Raw genomic sequence first — 26,688 nt, forward strand, 5'->3', positions numbered from 1 at the left:
ATACTAGTGTAAAAAAGACTCTAGTAAAAGCAGACGTCCTGATTCAACTCTTTACGCCAGTAAAAGTAAGACTTAGTTTAATGACTTAGAAGTCGCCAAATGACTTACTTTAACGAATTTCGTTAGTTTATATAATGCAGATTTGTAAAATATTACTTTTATGAAGGTAGCAGTCACCGACAATAAACTTAGCATTTCATAATTGTGGTAGCAGCGGTGCAGCAGATGTAATGAAGTCCACGCAGCACGCTGGATGCAAACTAATATTAAGCCTTTAGCCTTTTCATTATAATGTCCATGGACATAAACTGAGTTAATTCATTAGAAGGATGCAATTGAAGATACCGTACATTTTACAGGACCTCTGACAAATCATTGTCACTGTCAAACCAAGAAATAGCCCATGTGACATACCCCGTCTAGTGATTCAAAACAGGACGCGCTATTTACAGTAATACATAGTATTTCAATGGACGGTGTAAATAATGTAAATAATGTCACGACTATTTTACTACATATTTCTTACTACTATTGTTCTTATAGTTTTTTGTTTGTTTTTTTGTATTTATTATTTATTGTTCTTTATTCTTTTCTTATTGCTGCTATTATATTCTGACACTGATACTGGGTTTCCGTTATCCGGTAATTACAAAGTCAAAAGTCAAAATGAAATGAAATGAATGACGTTGGCGCACAACGGGTTATGAATGGAGGGGGATCTCCCACTCGAGGCACCCCCCGAAACGTCACTTTCTCGTAGCCAATCGTAAGCCCTGTTGAGACCGACTGGTTTACACAATCCTTCTCCTGTCGGATTACCTCCGAAATCATCATCCAGCGTGTCATTGTCAAAAGAAAGTAAAATAGATAAAACTTTGAACTCGCTTGAGAAAACACGTCTCTGTCCGTGCTGCTAACATTAACTTCAGCTCCAGTGAGTCTGTTCAATACTTTTATTTTATTGGCAATATGTTATAAAACATAATTGTTAAAATAATTTGATCATAATGAGAGCAGGCGTAATAGAGCCGTGGGAGGAAAAATTCAAAGGATTCACAGTTTGCCATGAGACATGCACAGGTGTGGGGGGAGGGGGCATTCGCTTTGAAAGACAATGGAACAGGCTCCCAACCATCCCCCCAAACCCATCATCACCCCGCCAAATCCGCACCCCTTCTCAGAAAGTACTGTAGTTGCAACGGCCATGAACACTCTTGCGTGATTTGTGTGGCAATGGAACCAAATAGCCCATTAAGCCCAAACAAAAAGTTAAGCAATGATAATGCTAATAAAGTGGATGGGCTTACCTGACTTACAGCATGCACTGAATAGACCGGGGTTGGCTTGCACATTTTTCAACAATTCTACAATTCACAAATTAGCAGACGCTCAACTACTCATTCTCAGCTTTAGCACTCTGGCATAATTTGTGTGAGAATATTCAAACCAGCATCAAATGAAAGGTTAATCATCCTTTAAATTCCTTGTTTTTACGTTTGTTTCTAATTTCTCACTGTCAAATGTTTATTTTCATATAAATAAAGCTGCGTTGCCTTGTCTTGCCTTGCCTAAAATCAAATACAGTCGTTTACGTTTTTCCATTTCGTATAATTGATCTGAGCCTAAAATTGAAATATGAAAAGCAATTTTTCTTTCTTTTTTGTGTTAGATTCAAAACAAATAACAAAATAATCAGTCAGTAGGCTATTTAATTTTTTGATTTGAAAATGTGTTCCGATTTTTTGCAGTATGAACTCTTGCCAAATCCTGTCACGCACACTTTGTTTCTCTTTCTAGCACAAACATCCCATTCATTTTCCTTTCTTCACTGCTAAACAATAAACACACTTTTAAAATACTCTACAGGCAAACACACTTCCTGTTAACCAAGAGAACATCATTAAACACATATTAAACTCATGGCACATAGCAGAGAACCATAGAATTATCGGTCAAGATTTGATTTCCATCATATAACAATCTGAAGGTTGTAAATTCAGTTATTTTCGGGTTGTATGCATTTACTTAACAAAGTTATGAAAATGCAGCAGAGTTTTTCCGCTGAAAACATTGTCAATAAGTAACTGTTACTGAAAAGACTCGAACCCAGGTCTCCCGCACTAATGACGGACACGCTGCCCGTTACGCCACCGCTCCGGTCCTATATTGTAATGTGTCTAACTGAGAAACTTACGCTTGTATGCTTTCACAGTAAGTTTACTGGTTCGGATGACCAGTAAAAATTCATAGAATATGTGGGCTATTCTGTGACAGAAGCGCCATCACCTGGTCATACCCTGTATTACAATGAATAGGTGGGTTTACAGGAAAAGATAGACACGCCCAGGAGAAGGAGGGGGTTGCTGAGTCGGCTGGCAGCCGGCTGGGAGTCAGCTGCCATTCAGCTGGCTTTCAGCTTGAATGGGAACTTTCAAGGGGCTTCATCTGTATGTGTGTGTGTGTGTATATATATATATATATGTGTGTGTGTGTATGTGTATGTGTGTGTGTGTATATGTGTGTGTGTGTGTCGTACCCTCTGCCCTGACAGCCCAGCCTCTTAGAGACGTCTCTCTGCAGCAAACCCTCCAGCAGATCTTTGAGCTCGGCGGTGAACGAGTCCGGCAGCTCCACATTCTGAGAGAAGAAGAAGAAGAAAAGAAGTGATGAGGGAACACATCGACACGAGCTGCACCCGTTACTGTACCAGCACGACTCGGCCTCTCGCCCTTTTATTATTATTTCATTTTATATTTAATTCCTTTTTTTTTTTGTCTGCTGCAAGACGTTTCAGAGAGCAGGATCCGCTCTCTTCCTGTCCTCTCAGCCTGCTGTCTGCTTCCTTTGTGTTTATGTAATGAGTCCATTCATCATGTTTAATAAACACTAAGACATATAGAGATATATTTAGCCTGAATCACAGCATTTTTACCCCTCTCTCTCTCTCACACACACACTCAAACGTAGATGAGGATTAAAAAGAGGGATAAACTACATTAAGTAGCCAGATTCAAAATCCTAATCTGGATTTATTGTGATATGAACGATCATACTTTCTATGTTTAGAGGTCCTGCTCGGCCAAATACTGCCTATAAGTGTCTGTGTGTGTGTTTGTGTGCGTGTGTGTCTCATTTGCTTCGAGTCCTGACAAAACACACAAACAGACAGATATGTTGGACGTGTTCCCGCCCTGATAGACAACCACTGCTGCTGGCGAGCAGCGAGGCCGTGGTGGAAACTCACTTTCGGTTTGTCATTGTGAACTCGACTCTGGCTCGGATGTGGGGGGGGGGGGACACAGATGTGTCACTGGGTGGGCTCAAAGGACTCCATTCATCCTGAGCGTTTGCTGAATTTGACCCGTTACATCAAAAAGGTTCAACTGTATACGCCACCTCCCCAATAAACACATCATTGTGTACTTACTGTTAAATTCAATGAGTGTTGTTATATCTTCTAATTATTCTCTCATATAAACCTAAAATGTGTTGAAACTTTTAGGTTAATTAACTCTTACATACTGTTCATATTCCGTCCCATCTTTATTATTCCTTTATAATTAATACCTGTACTAAAAGGGTCCAATTTAACCCTTTTTTTTTTTTTTTTTTTTTTTTTTTTACATAAGAGAACTGTAAAAACACCATATACACATTTATTTTAGCTGGACTTTTCCTAATGTGACCTGAAGTCTACCCAAAAAAAATCTAACATGTTATATTCTTCATATTCTAAATAAACAGAATACACTCTGACAGCTTCATGAAGGATCAATCAAACATGTATTAATGATTGATGGGGGAATTTATGAATGTGAATTATGAGTCAGAATATGAACAGTATGTGTTGTTAAACCAAGTCAAATGAACATTAAGTGTGTTTTTCTTGCTGTAACGATTCTTCCTGTTCATACTGACCATTAGAAGATCCCTTCATAATGTTTACAATGGAAGTGATGGAGGACTAAATCCACAGTCCTCCATCTGTGGAAAAAATGGATTTAAAAGTTGATCTGAAGCTAATATGAAGCTTCAGTCGTCCAAAATGAGTGGAAAGAAAGAAAGAAACAGAAAGAAAGAAAGTTGATTTGAAGCTAATATGAAGCTTCAGTCGTCCAAATGAGTCAAATCTTCATCTTCTATGACTTACTCTGACTGCTGAAGCTCAATAGAAACTGATCATCTACTTTTATAAATGCATCACTTTCTCCTTCTATCTCCTTTCCACACACGCAGGTAAAGTTTGACTCGTATCGCTCCTCAGGGTCTCCTCTGTGTGTGCTCACACACACAGCAGCGTACACACAGGGGTATAAACATGTGTGTGTGTGTGCGTGTGCTTTAGGTATTATATGTACAGTAAACATGGGCTGAACCTGTGTGTGCTCGGCTTAAATAAAGACTCATACGTGCTTCACACGTTATTTACACACACACAGGCTTCTGGTCATGTGTTGTCTGTGTGTGTGTATGTGTGTGTGTGTGTGTGTGTGTGTGTGTGTGTATCTGCCATACGACACACGCAGGGTGCAGGAGATGAAGATGATGAAGTCTTACCATGGTGAGCGTCATGCGGTCAATCTCATGTTTGTCTTTGGTCTTGTGCTGTCTGAAGGGACTGTGCCTGGATGGAGGGAAGAAAAGGAGAGGGAGAGAGAGAGAGAGAGAGAGAGAGGGAGAGAGGGAGGTTATTATTTTATTGTTTTCTTCTTTTTCTTTTTGTAACATTACTGTTATTCTTCCTACAGCTTTAGAAACACTATTCAAACTGTCATACTAATAAAGCACTTTGAGTTTAAGAGGAGAGAACGAGGGAGAGGAGAGAGGAGAGGAGAGAGGGGAGAGAGGGAGAGAGAGAGAGAGGGAGATAGAGAGAGGAGAGAGAGAGAAGAGAGAGAGAGAGAGAAGAGAGAGAGAAGAGAGCGAGAGAGGATAGGAAAGAGAGAGTGAGAGAGACAGAGTGTGAGAGAGAGAGAGAGAGAGAGAGAGAGGGGGGAGAACGATGCTGACACTGTGACTGGAGATTATTGGGGGTAAAATAAGGACAGAAGAGGAGGAGGGAGGAGGGAGGAGGAGGAGGAAGAGGAAAAAGAGGAGGAGGAAGTAGATGTGAGAGCAGGTGTGAAAAACAAGCAAACCCAGAATAAATCAAGACACTCGCTGCCAATCAAACCACACTGAACCCTTCGTCTGTTTCCTTTCTTTCTTTCCTTCCTTTCTTTCTTTCTTTTCTTTCTTTCTTTCTTTTTCTTTTTGGTGTGTGTTAAAACTGCAGCTGGTTATAAATATTACAACAACTTTAAATGAAGAAATGTTAATCTGAGATGACCCAGATACTGTTGCACTCTAATTAACACACACACACACACACACACACAGACACACACACACACACACACACACACACACACACACACACACACACACACAGTGTGCTGACTGAGCTTTAAAGCAGTGTTTCATAGACAACGCTGCACAGTTATTTAATGCAGTTTGTGGATGATGGTGATTTTTTAAATTGTATTTTTAATTTATTTCTTTTGATATTTTAAAATGTTATTCTACTTTATTATTATATATATTTTATTTTATTATTAAAATCATTCTATATATTTTTAAATATTTTTATCGATTTTATTCGTCTCTTTCTTTTGTGTTTTTAATCTTTTTTTAACCTAGTTTTGACCTAACTTTTAATATTTTACATTTTAACTTTTTTAAAAAAATGTAAAAATGTTTTCTCACTTTCTCTCATGTGCATTCATCTCAAATTGTTCTGTTTTTATTCCTTTTCTTTATGTTGTCACTTGTTCTGTCTTATTATCAGCACTTTACATGCATTAACCTGTATAAAAGCTGCACAATAAAGTCTGATGGATTGATGGATTGATGGATGGATTGATTGATTGATTGATTGATATCAATCTGACGGGAACTTTGACCACATTTAACATCGATATCCAACATCAACTGTATAAAAATCACAGAAAAAACATAATCTTACCCTATTACGGGAACCCATTTTCTCAGTATACTGACTGATACATTGATCATTTTCAGTGTAAACTAATTTGATCTCTTCTTAAATTACTGTTTCTGCACATCTACATTTTATTACAGCTATAAAGCAGAAATGTGTGTTTTTACTACTGTCTCTTCATTTCTCCTCTTTTAATATGAGCATGTGAGTCCCTGACGTTCACTGAGAAGAACTGAGACTATTTTCACTTCAATTTAAGGTTGTTTTTTTCTCTTTCTCATCAAGTCAGCAGAGGAGCTTTAGAGAGGCAATTTGGGATTAAATTGTTCCTCTCTCGAAACGCAGAGAGACAGAAAGAAAAAAAAAACGAGTGCAGCTGCAGAACAGCTTAATTGGAAGAATTCACACAGGAGGAATTTACACAGACGTGTTTTGATCCAATAAGAGCGAGCCGAGTGAAAACACAGATAAATCAAAAAGTGGAGCGACATCTTTATTCAGGATGCAGAGAGAGAGAGATCGGCTTAGAGGAGGAGAAAAGATAGATTGGTTTAGTGGGAGAGGAGGAGAGGAGGAGGAGAAGAGAGGAGGAGGAGAGAGAGAGGGGAGAGTAGAGGAGAGGAGAGAGAGATCGGCTAAGTGTGAGAGGAGGAGAGGAGAGGAGGAGGGGAGGAGGAGGAGAGAGAGAGGGGGGGGAGAGGAGAGGAGAGGAGGAGGAGAGGAGAGAGAGAGAAAGGAGGATGAGAGGAGAAGATTAGGAGGAAAGGAGGATGAGAGGACAAGAGGAAGAGAGGAGAAAAGAGGAGGAGGAGATAGAGAGGAGAGGTGGAGGAGAAAGGAGGAAGAGAGAGGAGTAGAGAGGAGAGAGAGAGGAGGAGAGGAGGAGGAGAGGAGAGAGAGGAGAGGAGAGAGAGAAGGAGATGAGGGGAGAGAGAGAGAGAGAGAGGACGAAAGGAGAGAGAGAGAGAAAGAGAGAGGGAGAGAGAGGAAAGGAGAGGAGGAAGACAGGAGAAGAGGAGAGGAGAGAGAGAGAGAGAGAGAGGAGGAGAGGAGGAGGAGAGGAGAGAGAGAGAGGGGAAAAGGGGAGAGGAGAGGGATATAGAGAGAGAGGGGAGGAGGAGAGAGAGATCGGCTTAGAGGAGGAGAGGAGGAAGAGAGGAGAGGAGAGGAGGAGAAGAGAGGAGAGGAGGAGAAGAGAGGACAGGAGGAGAGAGAGAGAGCGAGAGAGAAAGAGGAGGAGGAGAGGAGGAGAGGAGAGGAGAGGAGAGGAAGAGAGAGAGAGATCGGCTTAGTGTGAGAGGAGGAGAGAGAGACGAGAGGAGAGGAGAGGAGGAGGAGGAGAGGAAGAGAGGAGAGGTGAAGGGGAGGAGAGGAAGAAAAGAGAAGAGGAGGAGGAGAGAAAGTGAGGAGAGGAGAGCGAGACAGAGAGGAGAGGAGGAGGAGAGGAGAGCGAGACAGAGAGGAGAGGAGGAGGAGAGGAGGAGGAGAGAAAGAGAGAGAGGAAGAAAAGAGAAGAGAAGAGAAAGAGAGAGAGGAGAAGAGAGGAGAGGAAAGGAGAGTGGGAGAGGAGGAGAGGAGAGAGGAGAGGAGAGGAGGAGGAGAGTGGGAGAGGAGAAGAGGAGGAGAGGAGAAGAGGAGAGGAGGAGAGAGAGTGAGAGAGAGAGAGAGAGAGAGAGAGAGAGAGAGAGAGAGAGAGAGAGAGAGAGAGAGAGAAAGGATGAGGAGAGTTAATGACACACTGCATCCAAATCTTCCAGCCGTCTCTAATTGTTCAACTGAAGCCAAACGACATCAGAAACCTTCAATAAATCAGAAGTTTGGACTCTCAGAGGAGAAAGCGATGATTTAAAAGAGTCGAGAGGCTCGTTTTAAATCAGAGAAGCGTGTGGAGTGGAGTGGTGATCTTCACTTTATTAAACATCTCTGGAAAGTTTTGAAAAGAGAAAACAAACTAAAGATGAGATTATTGAACCAATCAGTAGAGAATGATGATTATCTGGTTCATATTGTTGGATATTATATATAATTCATAAAGTGCATCACATTATCATTATTATTATTATTATTATTGTAATTATCATAATGATTATTATCTAGTTTGTCCACCTTAAACAATGAACTGATTATTAAAACACATTATATTTATGTCAGTTGATTAATAACCTGATAACTGCAGCTGTAACTAACATAAGATACATGACAAATACTTATTACTTTTTAATGACATTACTATTGTAGCTATTGTTTTGAAAAGTGTGACGCTAATGAAGTTATTATTATTATTATTATAATTATGATGCTGATAAGTATTATCATTATTATTATTAGTTTGTCCAGCAGAGAGTAATAATGAGTTTGTTTCTCCACTGTAAAAAGTTCCTGCACACTTTTTCTAATCAAAACTTTATCAACAAGTATTTATTAAAGTCATGTGTTGAGTTAAAACACAGACTCATATATCATTATTGAGTTTCAAAACCTCTGAAATATCAATATCAGTCTGAAAAAAAGTCTAAACCAGTTGAAACATAATCAAGATATTGAACTTTTATTGATTATTGGTGATGCTGATTCTCACATTCTTCCTCTTCTAACATCTGTTCATCTTAACAAGAAACAGATCTGATGTTGATCTTAAAAAAAAAACAGGTCATACATGATCAAAAATATGTAGTTAAATGTTAAAAAAGTATAAATAAATAAATTAAACAGATGGATTCTGTTATTTTAATCCCACAGGACAAAATACGACTTAATAAATGTAATTTATCATCCTGTCTGAGTAACGTTTGAGTTCATAGATAAAATCTGACTTTATTAGAGTTTGAGCTGAAGATTTACTTTAATGAAGAATAAATGATGTAATATTATTTATGACGGATTAAAATAAAAACTTTAACTCAGAGGAGAGAAAGATTAAAAACACGTCCGTCCGTCTCTCAACCTTTCACCAAAAGACCGACACACTCCTCTTTAAAGTGTTCAAACACACTGATCCAAACATCAATGGAAACACAAGTCACACACACACACGCACACACACACACACACTCTCAAACCCCCTTTTACCTGATTCCTCACCTACTGGGCTCAGACCTCTGGCATTTACACACTTCAGATCAAACAAACACACACACAGACACACACACACACACACACACACACACACACACACACACACACACACACACACACACACACACACACACACACACACACACACACAGTGAGTGAGATGTTGAAGAGGAGCAGAGAGCAGATTCAAAGAGGTTTCAGCAGGAAAAAGGAGAGGAAGTGAGGACACAGAGAGGAGAAGAAGGAAGTAGGAGGAGGAGAAGAAAGAGAAGAACAACAACAACAAGGAGGAGGAGAAGAAGGAGGAGGAAGAGGAGAAGAAGAAGAAGAAGAAGAACAACAACAACAACAACAACAACAATAACGAGGAGATTGAGAAGAAGGAGAAAGAAGAAGGACAAGGAGGAGGAGGAGAAGAAGAAGGAGATAAGGAGTTGAGGAGGAGGAGATAAGGAGTTGAGGAGGAGGAGGAGAAAGAGGAGAAGAAGAAGAACATCAACAACAACAACGAGGAGGAGAAGGACAAGGAAAAGGAGATAAGGAGTTGCGGAGGAGATAAGGAGTTGATGAAGAGGAGGAGCAGATAAGGAGTTGAGGAGAAGGAGAAGAAGAAGAAGGAAGATAAGGAGTTGAGGAGGACGAGGAGGAAGAGAAGGAGGAGATAAGGAGTTGAGAAAGAGGAGGAAGAGATAAGGAGGTGAAGGAGGAGGAGGAAATAAGGAGTTGAGGAGGAGGAGGAGGAGTAGAGGAAAAGGAGGAGGAGATAAGGAGGAGGAGGAGATAAGGAGTAGAGGAGGAGGAGAAGGAGATGAAGGAGGAGGAGAAGGAGGAGATAAGGAGAAGGAAGAGGAAGAGATAAGGAGTAGAGGAGGAGGAGATACGGAGTAGAGGAGGAGGAGATAAGGAGTAGAGGAGGAGGAGAAGGAGATGAAGGAGGAGGAGGAGATAAGGAGTAGAGGAGGAGGAGAAGGAGGAGATAAGGAGGAGAAGGAGGAGATAAGGAATAGAGGAGGATGAGTAGAGGAGGAGGAGGTGGAGATAAGGAGTAGAGAAGGAGGAGTAGAGGAGGAGGAGGAGAACTGGTGTTTACCCTCGCAGCAGTTTGAACAGCATGCAGCCTAAAGAGAACCAGTCAGCGCTGCTGTCGTACGCTGTTCCCTTCTGGAGAACCTCTGGAGCCATGTAGCCATGAGTCCCACTGTGACACACACACACACATTATACTGAGGCTGATATCATACAGGAGGAGGAGGAGGAGGAGGAACACATTAACCCTCCTCCAGCATCTCAGACTAATTACAGCAGCTGTAATAAACATGAAGCCTTGTGAGAAAACCTGCTAACACTCACACTTTATATTCTTTGTAATATCAGAATCATTCTCCTCTAATTATTTAACTGTTATTTTAACTCTTACATAATGTTCAGGGTCAAAGGAAAGCTGTAAAAATCACATTTCTGTTGCTAGACTTTTCCTAATGTGATGCTGAATATACAAAACTGGAAATAAATTCATCTTTTTATTTTATTTTGCAGCTGATTCACATGTTCATACATGCAGGTGATCAGCATTAGTTTTTATTGATATATAAAGCTTCTCTACAGATACTGACACACTAGATTTCATTTATTTTTAACCCTGAAGTCACATGATGTTGGTATTTGCTCTACACACTACACTCCATTAGAAAAACTGTCATTCTCTTATAATAATGCATCTTACACTTTAAACAATCTGCTTTAAAAAACGCCTTAACATTAGATTATTTACATCCACTACAGCTGGTTAAAGGCCTTATTTTAGACCTTATTTTAATTTATTGTAAATGTTTTTAACTTCACTGTAATTTCATTTGTTTTACTTGTATTAATTCATCATTTTATTTATTATTATTATTTATTATTTTACCTTGAAAGACCATTGAGGAGGACTCATTTACAATGGTGCCCAGAAACAATAAACAACATGCAAAACATGAGGTAAAAGAAAAGAAAAATAATAGAAAAATAAATAAATTAAATCAAAATAAAATGATGAATGAATACAAGTAAACATGTGAGATTATAGTGAAGTTAAAAACATTTACATCAATTAAAACTAGGTCTAAAATAAGGCCTTTAACCAGCTGTAGTGGAGGCAAACAATCTCCTTTTCAGGCCTTTTTTAAAGTGTAAGGAGCTTTATTTTAAGAGGATGTGAGTTCTGACTAACGGAGCAACAACCTGACTGTGAGTGAGGAACAACATCATGTGACTTCAGGGTTAAAGGTGATGAAATTTACCAAAATAAACACAACACAAAACTTCTTCAGTTGTCACACAGCTGACTGAGCTAAAAGTAGCAGAACACTCTATTATTGCTAGTGTGTGTGTGTGAGTATATGTGTGTTTATGTATGTTTGTGTGTTAGTGGTAGTAGTGTGTGTAAGCGTGTGAGCGTATGTGTGTGTGTATATGTGTATGTGCGTGTATGTAAGTATATATGTGTGTGTATGTTTGTATTTATATTTTGTGTGTGTGTGTGTGTATATGTGTGTGTGCGTGTGTATGTATGTATATGTGTATATATGTGTGTGTGTATGTGTATATATGTGTGTGTGTGTGTATCGGGCACACTTACACACTAGCGTGGGGTTTCTTCTTGGAGAAGTCGCAGGCCAGACCGAGATCAGAGATACGAACATGTCCATGTTCATCCAACAGGATATTAGCTGGCTGAGAGAGGGACACACGGACACACACACACACACACACACACACACACACACACACACACACACACACACACACACACACACACACACACACACACACACACACACACACACACACACACACATACACAGAGAGAGAGGGATGAAGAGGGCGCTACTGATACACAATAGGAGAGATAAGATAATCAAGAGTAGGAAACAATGTTGGAGAGCTTCGCTAATTCATGACTTAAGTTTCAATTTCCGCTCACAAGGGAGAGAATTTTTTGGATAGAGACAATAAAAGAAACCTCCTGTCCTGGTTATCCTCCGCTGTTTGGCAAAACCATGACTCACCCCCGTCTCTAGCCCCAGCCCCACCCCCCCCACCCCCCTCTACCTCCCACCTCTCTCCTCCGTCCAACACTCAGCCTCACTGTATTATCTTGCATTGTGCTGCACTGTTTATTGAAGCCCTAAAACTGTTCCCTGACTTCCAGCAAAATATATCTATTATTATGGCAACCAGTCCAAACAGAGGAATCAGAGGAAAAACAGGTCGGCTTAAAAAACACGAGTGACCGGCCTGGTCCCCCCCCCCCCCACACCGCCGATACAAATTTGTGACTTTTGTGTGAAGCAGCAGCAGCAGCAGGAGGTGAAGCCTGGTGGAGCTGGTTCAGTGGGTTAATGTGAGCAGAGTGGGTTTGAATCTGTGTCACACGTCATCTTCTCCTGCTTTAACCTTTGTGTCGTCCTCCCGGGTCAAATTGACCCTGTCTGTTTTGACTGTTCCTTCTTTCCTTCTGTCTGTCCTTCCTCCCTCCCTCCCTCCTTCTCTCTTTCCTCCCTCCCTCTTTCCTTCCTTCCTTCCTTCCTCCCTTCCTTCCTTCCTCCCTCCTTTCCTTCCTTCTTCCTCCCCTTCCTCTCTCCTTTCCGTCCTTCTTCCTCCCTCCCTTCTTTCTTCCTCCCTTCCTTCCTTCCTCCCTCCTTTCCTTCCTTCTTCCTCCCTCCCTTCCTTCGTTTCCTCCCTTTCTTCCTTCCTTCCTTCCTTCCTTGACTCGAGGACAACAGGAGGGTTAAAACATCCTTCACTTCACAATATTACCATCAATACTTTACTGTAAAGGTAATAAACTGGGATTTATTGTAATTCACATAAAAAAGTAACATAGGATCTGATTTGTTAAGATCTCAAATAAGGAGTATTAAATAGCGTGTGCACGTTTAGTTAGCGTGTGTTTTTCAGGTGATCCACTAAGAAAAAGTGTAAATAACAACAGGTGCAGACAGCTGTGTTTAAATGAGGGTTTTGTGTCTTAATGGAGAGTTTGGACGAGGGTTAGTATAGTTAACTAAAACTAAAACTAGCAGTGAAAAAATGACTAAAATTAAACTGAACTGCAAATAAAATCAGTTTCGTTTTTCTCCCTTCTTACCGTCCTGCTCAGTTTGACTTCTTCTAACACCTGGAAAACTAAAACTAAAACTAGTCAATCACCTGTTAAACTAACTAAAACTAAACTGCAAAAACACAGTTGAAGTAAAGTCCTGGTAAAGCATCACTGCCTGCAAAGGATTCATTTTTATTTAGGATTATTTAATTTGAGCCCCTGACATAATAAGTGGACTGTGTATATAAATGCTTGTAATTCTTAACATTTTTACATTTTTAAACCATCTTTTTTTATCTGACCCTTTCAATCATATCTTTGGTTGTTTCATTTCAAATCCATTGTGGTGATGTAAAGAGCCAAAATTACAAAAACTGGGTCACTGTCCAAATATTTATGGACCAAACTGTAAACTGATTCTCTGAATGTTTCTGGACTATTTATTATTTTTTTTATTTTTGCTTCCAATTCTTACTGTTAAAAGTTTGTTTTGATGTAAAGCACATTGAGTTGCCCCTGGGTATGAAATGATCTATATAAATAAAGCTGTTTGCTTTGCCTAAAGAAACTGTGGACTATGATATGATTATTATGATATTATGATATTATGACTGAGTATGTATGCGTATGGTTGTGTGTGTAGTATGCATGTATTTTATCTTGCCTTATTATTTTACTATTTATTACTTTTTTAAATGAGCTCCGTTCTCTGCCTTGGGTTTAGAATTTCGTTGTATTTCATACAATGACAATAAGGAATCTATCTATCTATAAAAATATATGTATTTCATTATTATTATAATAATATAGTACAGACTTGTTAAAATATCCTTAAATACACCATCTGACTGTCTTATGTTACGTCTGTTATTCTCTATGTCTGCTATGTCACTTTGTCCTCTACGTCAGTCCTTGTTTGCCAAATTATTTTGTCGATAAAGTAAAAAAATAAATGAATAAAAATCAATAAAAAGGTACCTTGAGGTCTCTGTAGACCACGAAGCGGTTGTGCATGTGCTCGAGGCCGAGGATGATTTCAGCCGCGTAGAAACGCATCTCTTTCTCACTGAAGACACCGTGCTGAGACAAGTGGTAGTGCAGGTCTCCTCCTGAAATACACAGACACACACACACACACACACACACACAGACACACACACACACAGAGACAGACACACACACACAGAGACAGACACACACACACACACACACACACACACACACACACACACACACACACACACACACAGACAGCCAGCCAGCCAGCCAGCCAGCCAGACAGACAGACACAGACACACACACACACACACACACACACACACACACACACACACACACACACACACACACACAGACAGACAGACAGACGGACAGACAGACACAAACAATGCAGAGTGAGTCAGATTGACCTCATAACACCTCACGCCTCAATCAATATCCATCAATAAGTTGTGGCAATCTTCTTGGGGGAGAAAATGAAGATCGATGTATGACTCTGCCCCCCCCCACCTGTCTCTGTCTTAATATGTATTGACTGGAGCTCCTGTATTTATAGCAGGAGCTGAACACTGCACCCTGATGACTTTAAAACAAAAAAGGGTGACTCAGGGTTTTGGGTGCGAGCAGGTCGCCACGGTGCGAGGCTTCCCATCAGCTCCTCCTCGCTCTCCTGACTGGCTGGAAACTGGATGAGTAATTCAATCTGTGTGTCTCAGAGTCTCAGAGTGGACTGACGGGAGCTGGAGTTTAATCTGAGTGGCAGGTTGGGGGGGGTAACCTTACCGTTCATCAGGTCCAGGATGAAGCAGAGTTTATCGGGGGTGTGGAAGGCGTACGTCATACACACGATGAACGGGCAGTCCTGCAGAGACGGTTAAAAACACAAAGAGTGAATTTAAAATACAAAAAAAGGAAACTTCTGTATAAAATCTTCATTCAGTTTGTGTGTTAAGTTCTTAATAAATACTATTCAGCTTCACAATAACGTTACACCATAAAAACGTTCTCTTTTCACATCTAGTTGAGACCTCAGTGATAATAACCATAATAAACTTTCTGTGTATAAAAGCTTCTGCGTGAATAAAGTTTATAATTTAAGTGCTAAAGAGGGTAATTTAAAGTGTAAATTAGTTGCTTAGAAACATATGTCCAATAAAAATAATCAAAACAACTAACAATTATTCTCATTATCAATTAATCTGTTGATTATTTTGTCAATGAAATGTCTAGAACAAAGAAAACGCTGCTATAATTTTCTAATTCATGACAAAAAAGATCATTTTCATTATGGATTATTTTGCCATTTACAGTCTCGATGAATCAATTTGCAAAAAAAAAAGTCTGAAAATAGTAATAAACAAGTCTTATTTTGTCTCAACATCAGTCTAAAATCTAAAATACACACAGTTTATTATCATGTCTGACAAAGAAAAAACATTAAATCATCACATCTGAGAATCTAAAGGCAACATTTTTAATTAAAACATTTAAAAAAAGACAAAAACAATCAAATTATTGTTTCAAGTCTAAATAGTAGAAACACTTGTGATGTAGTTTATTACATTAACAGACCTGAACTGACCACTCATCATTCAAACTGCACTAATAATATTTTGAGCAGCTTCCTGCAGCTCGATTTACTTTCACATTGTCTCACTGTGGTTTACAGATAATATTAATAATCTGTATTTATAGAGCTCTCTCTCGCTTCTAAACGTATGTTACAAAGTGCTTCACACGAGGCGCTAAATTAAAATACAACAGTCACATTAAGAGTACAGTGCAAACAGGTGATCAATAGAAATCAACTAATATAAATAAATATTAGATAAAATAAATTACAGTGTCGTCTGCAAAAAGGTGATGGGTAAAATTCATAAAACCTATAAAAACCTGTAAAAAATCTATAAAAATCAGAAGTCTAGGCATCAATAAAGTCAAATAAAACCTTAATAAAGCTCTCAGATATAAAAGTATGTTTGAAGGAATCATTGAAACAAACTATGAAACTTTTGTTAATTAAAAGATTGTTCAATATATTAGCAAAATGTTGTATAACTTTAAGGTAAAGTGTGTTATTTATCTGACATGTGAACCTAAAACTGTATTATTGAAGTGCAAACAGGTGATTAATGATAAAACTTAACAAATTCTATAAAATCTTTAAGACTTCAGCGATGGGAGCAGTTGATAAAATACAATACAGTGTCGTCAGCAAAAAGGCGATCAGGAAAATATATAAAAATAGATGAAAATCAGAAGTCCAGGCATCAATAAAATCTGATAAAATGTTAAAAAGCTCTCAGATAAAAGTATATATGAAGAAGTTATTGAAACAAACTGTGAAAACTTTTGTTAATTAAAATACTTTTCAATCTATTAGCAAAATGTTTTATAACTTTAAGGGTATTATTGAAGAGCAAACAGGTGATTAATGATAAAACTTAAATTCTATAAAATCTTTAAGACTTCAGCGATCTAAGCAGTCAATAAAATAAACTACAGTGTCGTCAGCAAAAAGGTGATCAGTAAATATATAAAAATCGATGAAAATCAGAAGTCCAGGCATCAATAAAATCTGATAAAATGTTAAAAAAGCTCTCAGATAAAAGTATGTTTGAAGAAGTCACTGAAACAAACTGAAATGTGAAACTAAAACTGTATTATTGAAGAGCAAACATATGCAATCAATGATAAAAATCAAGAAATGCTATCAAATCTATCAGATTAAAGTAATCGGAGCAGTTGATAAAATAAATTACAGCGTCATCTGCAAAAAGACGATCAGTAAAATGAATAAAAATGAATAAAAATCAGAGGCCCAGGCATTAATACGATCAGATAAAACCTAATAAAGCTCTCAGATATAAAAGTATGTTTGAAGAAGTCACTTTTTAATCTATTAGCTATATAACTTTAAAGGTAAAGTGTATAATTTATCTAACGTGAAACTAAACCTGTATATTTTAATAAAGTGTGAGCTCAGCTATCTCTCTGTTAACAGCTCATATATCATCATGCTAATGAAGCTGTGTTAGTTATTTAGTTAGCCCAGCAGCAGCAGCAGCTTGTGTGTGTAAATGTTTACTGTGTTTGGTTGAACCTGTTTATTATAAGCAGGTTAAACGTTAACTCACCCCCGTGCTCACTAACGACAGCATGATTCTCTCGTTCAACGCCAGAGTCTCGCCTTGCTTCATCTTAATCCTCTTCTTGTCCAAACATTTCATGGCGTACCTGACAAGAAAACACAAAAGGTTAAAGTCTTTAGAGTAAAGATCAACCTCGAGTCAGTCAACCAGTCCTCGAGTCAAGGTAAGAAGGGAAGGAGGAAGAAAGAAGGAAAGGAGGGAGGGAGGGAGGAAGGAAGGAAGGGAGGGAGGAAGGAAAGGAGGGAAGGAAAAAGGAAGGAAGGGAGGGAGGAAGAAAGAAGGAAAGGAGGGAGGGAGGGAGGGAGGAAGCAAAGAAGGGAGGGAGGAAGGAAGAAAATGAGGGAAGGAAGAAGGAAGGAGGGGGGGAGGGAGGAAGAAGGAAAGGAGGGATGGAGGAAGGAAGGAAGGAAGGAAGGGAGGGAGGAAGGAAGGAAGGGAGGGAGGAAGGAAAGGAGGGAAGGAAGAAGGAAGGAAGGGAGGGATGGAGGAAGAAGGAAGGAAGGTAGGGAGGAAGAAGGAAGGTGGGGAGGAAGGAAGAAGGAAGGAAAGGAGGGAAGGAAGGAAGAAATAAATAAGGAAGGGAGGGAGGAAGGAAGGGAGGAAAGGAAAGAAGGAAGGGAGGAAGGAAAGAAGGAAGGAAAGGAAGGACGGAGGAAAGAAGGAAGGGAGGGATGGAGGTAGAAAGGAAAAGAGGAAGGGAGGAAGGAAGAAAAGAAGGACAGAGGATAGAAGTAAGGAAGGGAGGAAAGAGAGAAGGAAGGAGGACGGACAGAAGGAAGGAAGGGAGGGAAGAAGGAACAGTCAAAACAGAAGGGGTCAATTTGACCCGGGAGGACGACACAAAGATTAAAGAGCTCCGTCTCTCTCTCCGGCTCTGTTGTTGTTGTTCTTACATTTTCCCCGTGTCGGCCTTCCTGCAGCCGTACACTTCGCCGAAGCCTCCTCTGCCGATGATCCGATGCACGCTGAAGTCGTTCATGGTCAGCTGGAGACGGAGAGAAGAAGAGTCAGAAAACATCACTTTAAATATATATCGGTCAATGCTGTGATGATGCAACCAAGTGTCCTATTGGTGTTACCGGTATTATGTATAAAGGAAAATAAATGTGGAATAAATATAATCCACTTTAAGCAATGCAACACTATGTTTTATAACAAATTTTACATCATTTGCCACAAATTATTTAGAAAAAATGATTGTTTTTAGGATAATTCTGCTCAATATTGATAAAATGCTTTCGAATTTAAATGTAGAAATACTCCAAGAAATGTTTCTTTTCATTTATATTATTTAAATGAAGTCATTATTAGTATAAGTCCACTTAAATACACTGTAGGAGGATAAAATATGTAATATTAATCATTCTTTTGTGGTTACACCATTTGACATTTTCAGGAGCATTCAGTCTTACTTTTGGTAAAAAAATGGTGCAAATGTCATTTCAAATGATATAAAACCAACAATAATACTAAATGTACATTTTAACAAACCTGATGCTGCTTTTAAAACTAGTTTTAATCCTCCTGTTGTCCTCAGGTCAAGGAAGGAAGGAAGGAAGGAAGGGAGGAAGGAAGGGAGGAAGGAAGGAAGAAATGAGGAAGGAAAGGAGTAAGGAGGGAGGGAGGGAGGGAGGAAAAGAGGAAGGAAGTAAGGAAAGAAGGAACGGAGGAAGGAAAGGTTGAAGGAAGGAAGGACGGAAGGAAAGAAGGAAGGAAGGAAAGGAGTAAGGAGGGAGGGAGGGAGGAAAAGAGGAAGGAAGTAAGGAGAGAAGGAAGGAAAGGAAGTAAGGAAGGAAGGAAGTGAAGAAAGAAGTATGGAAGGAGGAGGGAGCAAAGAAAGAGGGAAGGAGAGGAAGATGAAGGAAAAATTTAAGAAAGAGGGAGGAAAGAAGGAAGGAAGGAAAGAAGGAACAGTCAAAAGAGATGGTCAATTTGACCCGGGAGGACAACAGCAGGGTTAACATATTTCTGATATTTGCTCATCTTGCCAACCCTTATTTATCACTGACCCTTGTATCATCCTTTTAATATTACATGTTTGACTAATGATTGATCAAAGATAATATTTAATAGCAGTAAATAAATGCTAAAGTGTAATATTATTGTAAAAAGAGGCTTTATTATTCCTGATATATAATGTTCAGGTTGTATCTGGACTCATATTAACGCCCACAGCCTGTTTGTGACGTCAGAGTCAGTAAATAAAACTCATACGTTGCTGTAAAGTGTGTTTCTGAATCCTCCGTGCTGATGACACAGCAACCGACCAATGAATGAGCCGCCTGTCAGCCCCGATGACATCACCTTTACACCTCATTTGTAAGGAGTCGGTGTGAAGCGGGAAATGGACTCGAACTAAAAAGGCGACAATCAAATAACAAATGTGTCAAAGTGACCGTCGTCTCTTTCAGATCTTTTAACCTTTGTGTCGTCCTCCCGGGTCAAATTGACCACGTCTGTTTTGACTGTTCCTTCTTTCCTTCCTTCCTCTCTCCTCCTCTCTTTCTTTCCTTCCTCCATCCCCCTTTCTTCCTTCCTTCTGTCCTCCCTCCTTCTCTCTTCCTTTCGTCCCCATTACCTTCCTCCCTTCCTTCTTTCCTCTGTCCTTCCTTCCTTCCTTTTTTCCTCCCTCCCTCCTTCTCTCTTCATTTCCTCCCCCTTACCTTCCTCCCTTCCTTTTTTCCTTTCTCCCTCCCTCCCTCCTTCCTTCTTTCCTTATTTCCTCTGTAATCACTTCTTTCCTTTCCTTCCTCCCTTCTTTCCTTTCCTTCTTTCTTCTCTCCCTCCTTCCTCTCTCCTTTCCTTCCTTCTTCCTCCCTCATTCCTTCCTTCTTCCTCCTTTCCTTCCTTCTTCCTTCTTTGTCCTTTCCTTCCTTCTTCCTCCCTTCCTTCATCCTTTACTTCCTTCTTCCTTGACTCGAGGACAACAGGAGGGTTAAAGGGACGAGTTCATGTGTTCAACCAGCAGTCAGGTGTCTTTATGAGCAGTGACATGTTTTCCTCTCTATTCATTCCTCTTGTTCATACTGACTATTAAACAATCTCCTTCAAATGTGCTTTCAGTGTAAAATGAGTCATTTAAATGTAGCTGATCAGCTTCTATTGAGCTTCAGCAGTCTGAGTTAGTCATATCAAGTGATATCTGACACATTTACAGTCTTTATAGCATCAAATTCCCTCTTAGTGTTTCCCTGTTGAGCTGTGGTGGAAGTATAGTAATAAAAAGACTTTGCTACTAAAAACAGTGTAACGTTCAAACATAGAAGATGAAGACTTGACTCATTTACTCCTTACTTCTTTCTTTTTTCTCTTTCTTTCTTTCCTCCATCTTTATGGTTCTTTCTCCTCCTTTTTCTTTTTTTCATTCTGTCTGTCTGTCTTTCTTCCTTCCTTCTTGGACGGCTGAAGCTTCATATTAGCTTCAATCAACTTTTAAATCCATGTTTCCACAGAAGAAGGACTGTGGATTTAGTCCTCCATCACTTCCATTGTAAACATTATGAAGGGATCTTCTAATGGTCAGTATGAACAGGAGGAATGATTACAGCAAGAAAAACACACTTCATGTTCATTTGGGCTCCTGACTGTTGAAACTGTGAACTTGTCCTTTAAATCGCTGCATCCTGTATATCTGCTGACGTGACGGAGCTTTTAATTTCCAGCTCTAAACTGTGGACTATTATTTGACATTCCCTTTAACTGATATCTTTAAAACCGGTCTGAGGACCGTCTGTCTTTTCTTTAACCTTTACACAGTCATCATAAAAACATGACCGGTCTCACTCTGTCTTTTATTACTCATTTATTCTCTGTGCAACACTGCTTTATGGTTTTATCCCAATTTACTTCATTTTCTTATTGATCAACATGATTATATGTTTGTTTTTATATGATTGTGATTCATCTTCCTGTAAAGCACTTCACATCTTATATCATTTATGGTTTTTTACCCATAAATGACTTCTTACTGTGATGAGAGCAGCAGTCCTGCAGGTAAGACACTAATAATTTACTGCTATAAAATAAAATCCTTATTAATGATAATTAAATGAAACCTAAAGACAAAGTTTCAAATGAGGTATTAGATGAATAAATGTTGACATATGAAAATATGACAAGGTTGATTTAATGAATTATTACATGCAAATCTTCACTGTCTTACATTATTCATTTATTCTCAGTGCAACGCTGCTGTTTGATGATTTTATCCCAATTTTCATTCTTTTTCTTTTGATTGCACTTTGTATTTTTGACCAAAGCCTGCAGGTAAGATGCTTTTTGTTTACTGCTATAAAATCTTACCGTTTTTAAGTTAAGAGAAAATGTTCAACACAGTCCTGAAGATAAAAAAGTTTAATAAAGTTGATTTAATGAACTTATTACATGCCAATCAAAGGCTCTTTTATTCTTTGTGCAACATGATTTTATACTATATATTTATATTATGAGGTATTAGATGAATACATGTTGACATATGAAAATGTGACTTGATGAATTATTACATGCAAATCATAGATCACCTGAGAAGTTCATTAAAATCTTCACTGTCTTTCATTACTCATTTATTCTCTGTGTAATCCCAATTTGATTCAGTTTCTTTTGTTTTCACTTTGTATGTTTCATAAATGACTGATGAGAGCATCAAGCCTGCAGGTAAGTTAACACTAACAGTTCACTGGTATAAAATAAAACCTTGTTGAACTTAAATCCAACAAAAGAAAATTTTCAACAGTGTCTTAAAGAGACAAAGTTTTAAATGAGTTATTAGATGAATATATGTTGACATATGAAAATGTGAAAAAGTTGATTTAATGAATTATTACATGCAAATCACCTGAGAGATGAAACTACATTATAATAAAGGCTGGGTATCGGTGCTCTATCACTTTAAAAGGTATCGACTGAAAAAAAAAAATAGAAACTAGATTATTCCAACCCAGTGTCCTATTGGTGTAACAAGCGCTATGTATAAAGGAAAATACATGTGGAATAAATATAATCCACTTTAACCAACACAACACCATGTTTTATAAAACATTTTACATCATTTGTCAAAACTTATTTAGAAAAAATGGTTGTTTTTAGGATATTTCTGCTAAATTCATTCATTTCTGCTAAATATCATTCTTTTGTGGTTACACCTTTTGACATTTTTAGGAGCATTCAGTCTTACTTTTGGTATAATTTTAGTATATAAATATAAAATAAGTGTGAACCAAAATGTGGAGTAAATGTAACTTTGGCAACGTTTTACATCATTTGTCACAAATTATTTAGAAAAAAAGGTTGTTTTTAGGATATTTCCTGCTCAATATTGACTGAAACTAGATTATTCTCTGTGCAACGCTGCTGTGTTTGATGATTTTATCCCAGTTTGATTCAAACAGGGTCTTAAAGAGAGTTTTAAATATGAAATAACTCACCTGAGAGTTTAAACTACATTACAATCTTCACCGTCTCATTTATTCTCTGTGCAACGCTGCCGTGCTTTATGATTTTATCCCAATGTGATTCATTTTCTTTTGATTGCACTTTGCACGTTTGATGTTTTTTGACCCAAACAATGACTGTGATTAGAGCAACAAGCCAACATATAAGACACTAATAGTTCACTGATATAAAGTAAAACTGAAAGAGAAAGTTTTAAATATGAAAGTAGGTCACACGAGAAGCTTAAACTACACAACATTACACCTGATACTCACATGTATGTTGAGCTCTACGTTCTTCCACTGGCAAAAACGAGTAAATTTGTCGCTGAGAAGAAGAAAAAAACAAATAGAAAGAGAAAAAAGAGAGAAAGAGAGGGTGAATTGATTTGTATGGAGATCATGTTGGCGCTAATGCTGGTTGAACTCCGTCACCTCTCGTCCTCATCTCACCTCTCGATGAACTTGTGGAAGATCTTCCCTCTCAAGCTGTCACAGATCTCCACGATGTATGGCTGCAGGAGGGACGGACACATAAACAGCAGCTCAGGAACACTTTCTCTCTCTCGCTCTCTCTCTCCAGTCTGCTCCATAACTACGTGATATAAATTCTTTGCAGATGTATGTGAATGTAAACTCATGTGTGTGTGTGTGCATTGTTAACGGTGTCAAAGTTTCTCTTCCCGATCGTGTCGACAAAAAGACGCCTTTATGTTGTTTCCAGCTGAGCTCAACAAATCATCTCATATCCAGAATAGAGGCAACGCTGTCGGCTAAAAGAGGAAATTGTTGATTAGATTAGGCTGAGCTGAAAGCTGGGTTGTTTTTTATTTTATTTTCCTGGGTGGCCTTTTTAGGGAGAGGGGGGGGAGAGTGATGCTTAACGTTAAAATGTGTAATAAAAATCTACAGTTTGAATCTGAGAGCGTGGAGTTTACAAATAATGTGGTTAAAAAGTTGGATGCTGCAAATGTCAAGCAGGGCGAGAGAAACACTGACAGACTGTTGACAGGATGCATCACCTGATATCGATTTAAAAGCTCATCACTTCATAGAAATAAAGATTTTTTAAAATTTATTTTATGTTATTAATCTTCGTGTCCTCCCGGGTCAAATTGCCCCCGTCTGTTTTGACTGTTCCTTCTTTCCTTCCGTCTGTCCTTCTTCCCTTTCTCCTTCTCTCTTTCTTTCCTCCTCCCTCCTTCTTTCCTGTCCTTCTTTGCTTCCTTTCTCCCTCGCTCTTTTCCTTTCTCCCTCCCTCTCTCCTTCCTTCTTTCTTACCTTCCTTCCTCCATCCTTCCTTCCTTCTTTTCTTTCCTGCCTTCCTTTCCTTCCTTCCTTCCTCCCTCCTTTCCTTCCTTGCTTCCTCCCTCCCTCCTTTCCTTCCTTCCTCCCTCCTTTCCTTCCTTATTCCTCCCTTCCTTCCTTCTTCCTACCTTCCTTCTTTTCTTTCCTGCCTTCCTTCCTTCCTTCCTCCTCCCTCCTTTCCTTCCTCCCTCCTTTCCTTCCTTTTTCCTTCCTTCCTCCCTCCTTTCCTTCCTTCTTCCTCCCTTCCTTCCTTCCTCCCTCCTTTGCTTCCTTCTTCCTCCCTTCCTTCCTTGCTTCCTCCCTTCCTTCTTTTCTTTCCTTCCTTCCTCTTTCCTCCCTTCCTCCCTCCTTTCCTTCCTTCCTTCTTCCTTCCTTCCTTGACTCGAGGACAACAGGAGGGTTAAACATGACTCTGCTGTAAAAGTGCACAGTCAGCTTTATAAAACAGGTACAGCTGGGTCTGTAGCAGTAATTGCATCATAAGTTTGCCCGTTTTAAATGTAATAAAGCCGATTTGTGTAATAAATTATTATGTTATCGGCTTAAAATATGGCAAAAATATGGAAGAGAGAGAGAGTCTGTGAGTGTGTGTGTGTAGGGGTTTTATAATCCTATATTTGAAAAGGCCAATAGTGAGACTAAGTGCTATGTAAGTGTGAAACTTCATATCCAATAACGTAATAACTTATCACATTATCGGCTTTATTACATTTATTAGAGGCTAAATGATGATGTCATCGGCCGTTATTATGACGCGTTTGGCTGCTGCAGGGTTTGTTGAGTTAGACAGAGTTAAAGACAGGAGGTGAATGCTTCCTCTGAAGGAAACTGTCACTACAAACCTTCAAAACAACCTCCTCAGATTTATCACTGAAATACTGTCAAAGGTTTTATTCCACACTCAGAACTTACATGCCTACATTACCCAAAATGCAACTTTACCATGACCAGTTATGTCTGAGATTCACCTGTATGATCTAATTCAATCCAACACAACAGCTCTGCTATAAGTTATACATTATGTTTATTACTGAGGTCATATAAAGGATGATGGAGGTGTATTAGGTTGCATTATATTGAAATGGTATTCCTAATATTTTGCCCTCCCTCATGTATGTTAATGGAGTCGACAACATTTTAGGAAGTCATGTGACGCTGGGACTGGCAGCAGAAAGTAAAGTACATAGAACATTTGAGGCTCTAATGTTATATAATGGAGATATTTACACACTCAGCATTCACACACTTTAATACAATAGTGGAAAATAAATGTAGAGCACTATATAGTAAATAGGGATGGAGGGAGGAAGATAGTTGACAGGTAACTCATGCAATATTTGAGAGCACTATACAGACAGACTGTGACTTAATTAATATTGTGATATTGAATGATATGAATTAACTTATTTTGTCCTGCCTCATGAGCTCAGACTTACTATAAATCTACTAGAATCAGCACTGCAGCACACTTTAAAAATACAGCCAACAAAACAGGCTATTGTGTGTGTGTGTGTGTGTGTGAGTGTGTGTGTTATTTACAGCCTCAGATGTGTTTTGCGGCTGTTTTAAGAATGTGTGAAAATGAGGAAAAACTGCTTTATTTTCAGTCGTCAGTGTCGAGTCGTAAATCATTTTATTACTGAGCTGTTGACACTACTTTATTTTATGTTCTGTGTTCTGTGTGTTCTGTTCTAGTGAACCATAGCCGTCTGTTCTGTGTGTCCTCTGGTGTGTGTTGTATGTTCTGTGTGTTCTCTGCTGTGTGTTGTATGTTCTGTGTGTTCTCTGCTGTGTGTGTTGTATGTTCTCTGCTGTGTGTTGTATGTTCTGTGTGTTGTATGTGCTGTGTGTTGTATGTTCTGTGTGTGTTGTATGTTCTGTATGTTCTCTGCTGTGTGTTGTATGTTCTGTGTGTTCTCTGCTGTGTGTTCTATGTTCTGTGTGTTGTATGTTCTGTATGCTCTCTGCTGTGTGTTGTATGTTCTGTGTGTTCTCTGCTGTGTGTTATCTGCTGTGTGTTGTATGTTCTGTGTGTTGTATGTTCTGTGTGTTGTAAGTTCTGTGTGTTGTATGTTCTGTATGTTCTCTGCTGTGTGTTGTATGTTCTGTATGTTCTCTGCTGTGTGTTGTATGTTCTGTGTGTTGTATGTTCTGTGTGTGTTGTATGTTCTGTATGTTCTCTGCTGTGTGTTGTATGTTCTGTGTGTTCTCTGCTGTGTGTTATCTGCTGTGTGTTGTATGTTCTGTGTGTTGTATGTTCTATATGTTTTCTGCTGTGTGTTGTATGTTCTGTGTGTTCTCTGCTGTGTGTTTGTATGTTCTATATGTTTTCTGCTGTGTGTTGTATGTTCTGTGTGTTCTCTGCTGTGTGTTGTAGGTTCTATATGTTCTATGCTGTGTGTTGTATGTTCTGTATGTTCTGTGTGTTGTATGTTCTGCGGGTTCTCTGTGCTGTTTGTTCTGTGTGTTTTACGTTCTGTAAGTTCTCTGTTCTGTGTGTTCTGTGTGTTTTACCTGGAAGAGGAGTAGGAGGAACTTGTTTCTTCTGCAGGTGACTCTGTACGTGCTCCACTGCTTTCTTAGAAACGGCTGAGGAGCAAATAAAAGAAGAAGAGTCATTAAACTTCATTTAAGGTCTGAAGAAGAAGAAGGAGGAGA

At 38.9% G+C, this 26,688-nt stretch overlaps 1 protein-coding gene across 3 annotated transcripts in view; it reads right to left on the reverse strand.

Moving 5' to 3' along the window:
• The window catches only part of LOC133995197 (beta-adrenergic receptor kinase 2), a 47,848-nt gene extending 21,160 nt beyond the window's left edge, over positions 1-26,688 (reverse strand). Inside the window, exons 1-11 of one of the 3 annotated variants that reach the window (XM_062434522.1) lie at positions 26,557-26,688; positions 23,176-23,248; positions 22,999-23,050; positions 18,187-18,278; positions 17,279-17,378; positions 14,925-15,003; positions 14,121-14,251; positions 11,676-11,770; positions 10,146-10,253; positions 4,558-4,624; positions 2,537-2,637 (exon numbers count right to left, since the gene is read on the reverse strand). In XM_062434522.1, the coding sequence (XP_062290506.1) occupies positions 2,537-2,637; positions 4,558-4,624; positions 10,146-10,253; positions 11,676-11,770; positions 14,121-14,251; positions 14,925-15,003; positions 17,279-17,378; positions 18,187-18,278; positions 22,999-23,050; positions 23,176-23,248; positions 26,557-26,659 (1,001 nt within the window). In that variant the 5' untranslated portion in view covers positions 26,660-26,688. Of the gene's footprint in view, positions 1-2,536; positions 2,638-4,557; positions 4,625-10,145; positions 10,254-11,675; positions 11,771-14,120; positions 14,252-14,924; positions 15,004-17,278; positions 17,379-18,186; positions 18,279-22,998; positions 23,051-23,175; positions 23,660-26,556 lie in introns of those variants that run through there. The other 2 variants (XM_062434520.1, XM_062434521.1) reach the window with 2 other exon arrangements.

The sequence above is a fragment of the Scomber scombrus genome, chromosome 15, assembly GCF_963691925.1.
Source record: "Scomber scombrus chromosome 15, fScoSco1.1, whole genome shotgun sequence".
Lineage (NCBI taxonomy): Eukaryota > Metazoa > Chordata > Actinopteri > Scombriformes > Scombridae > Scomber > Scomber scombrus.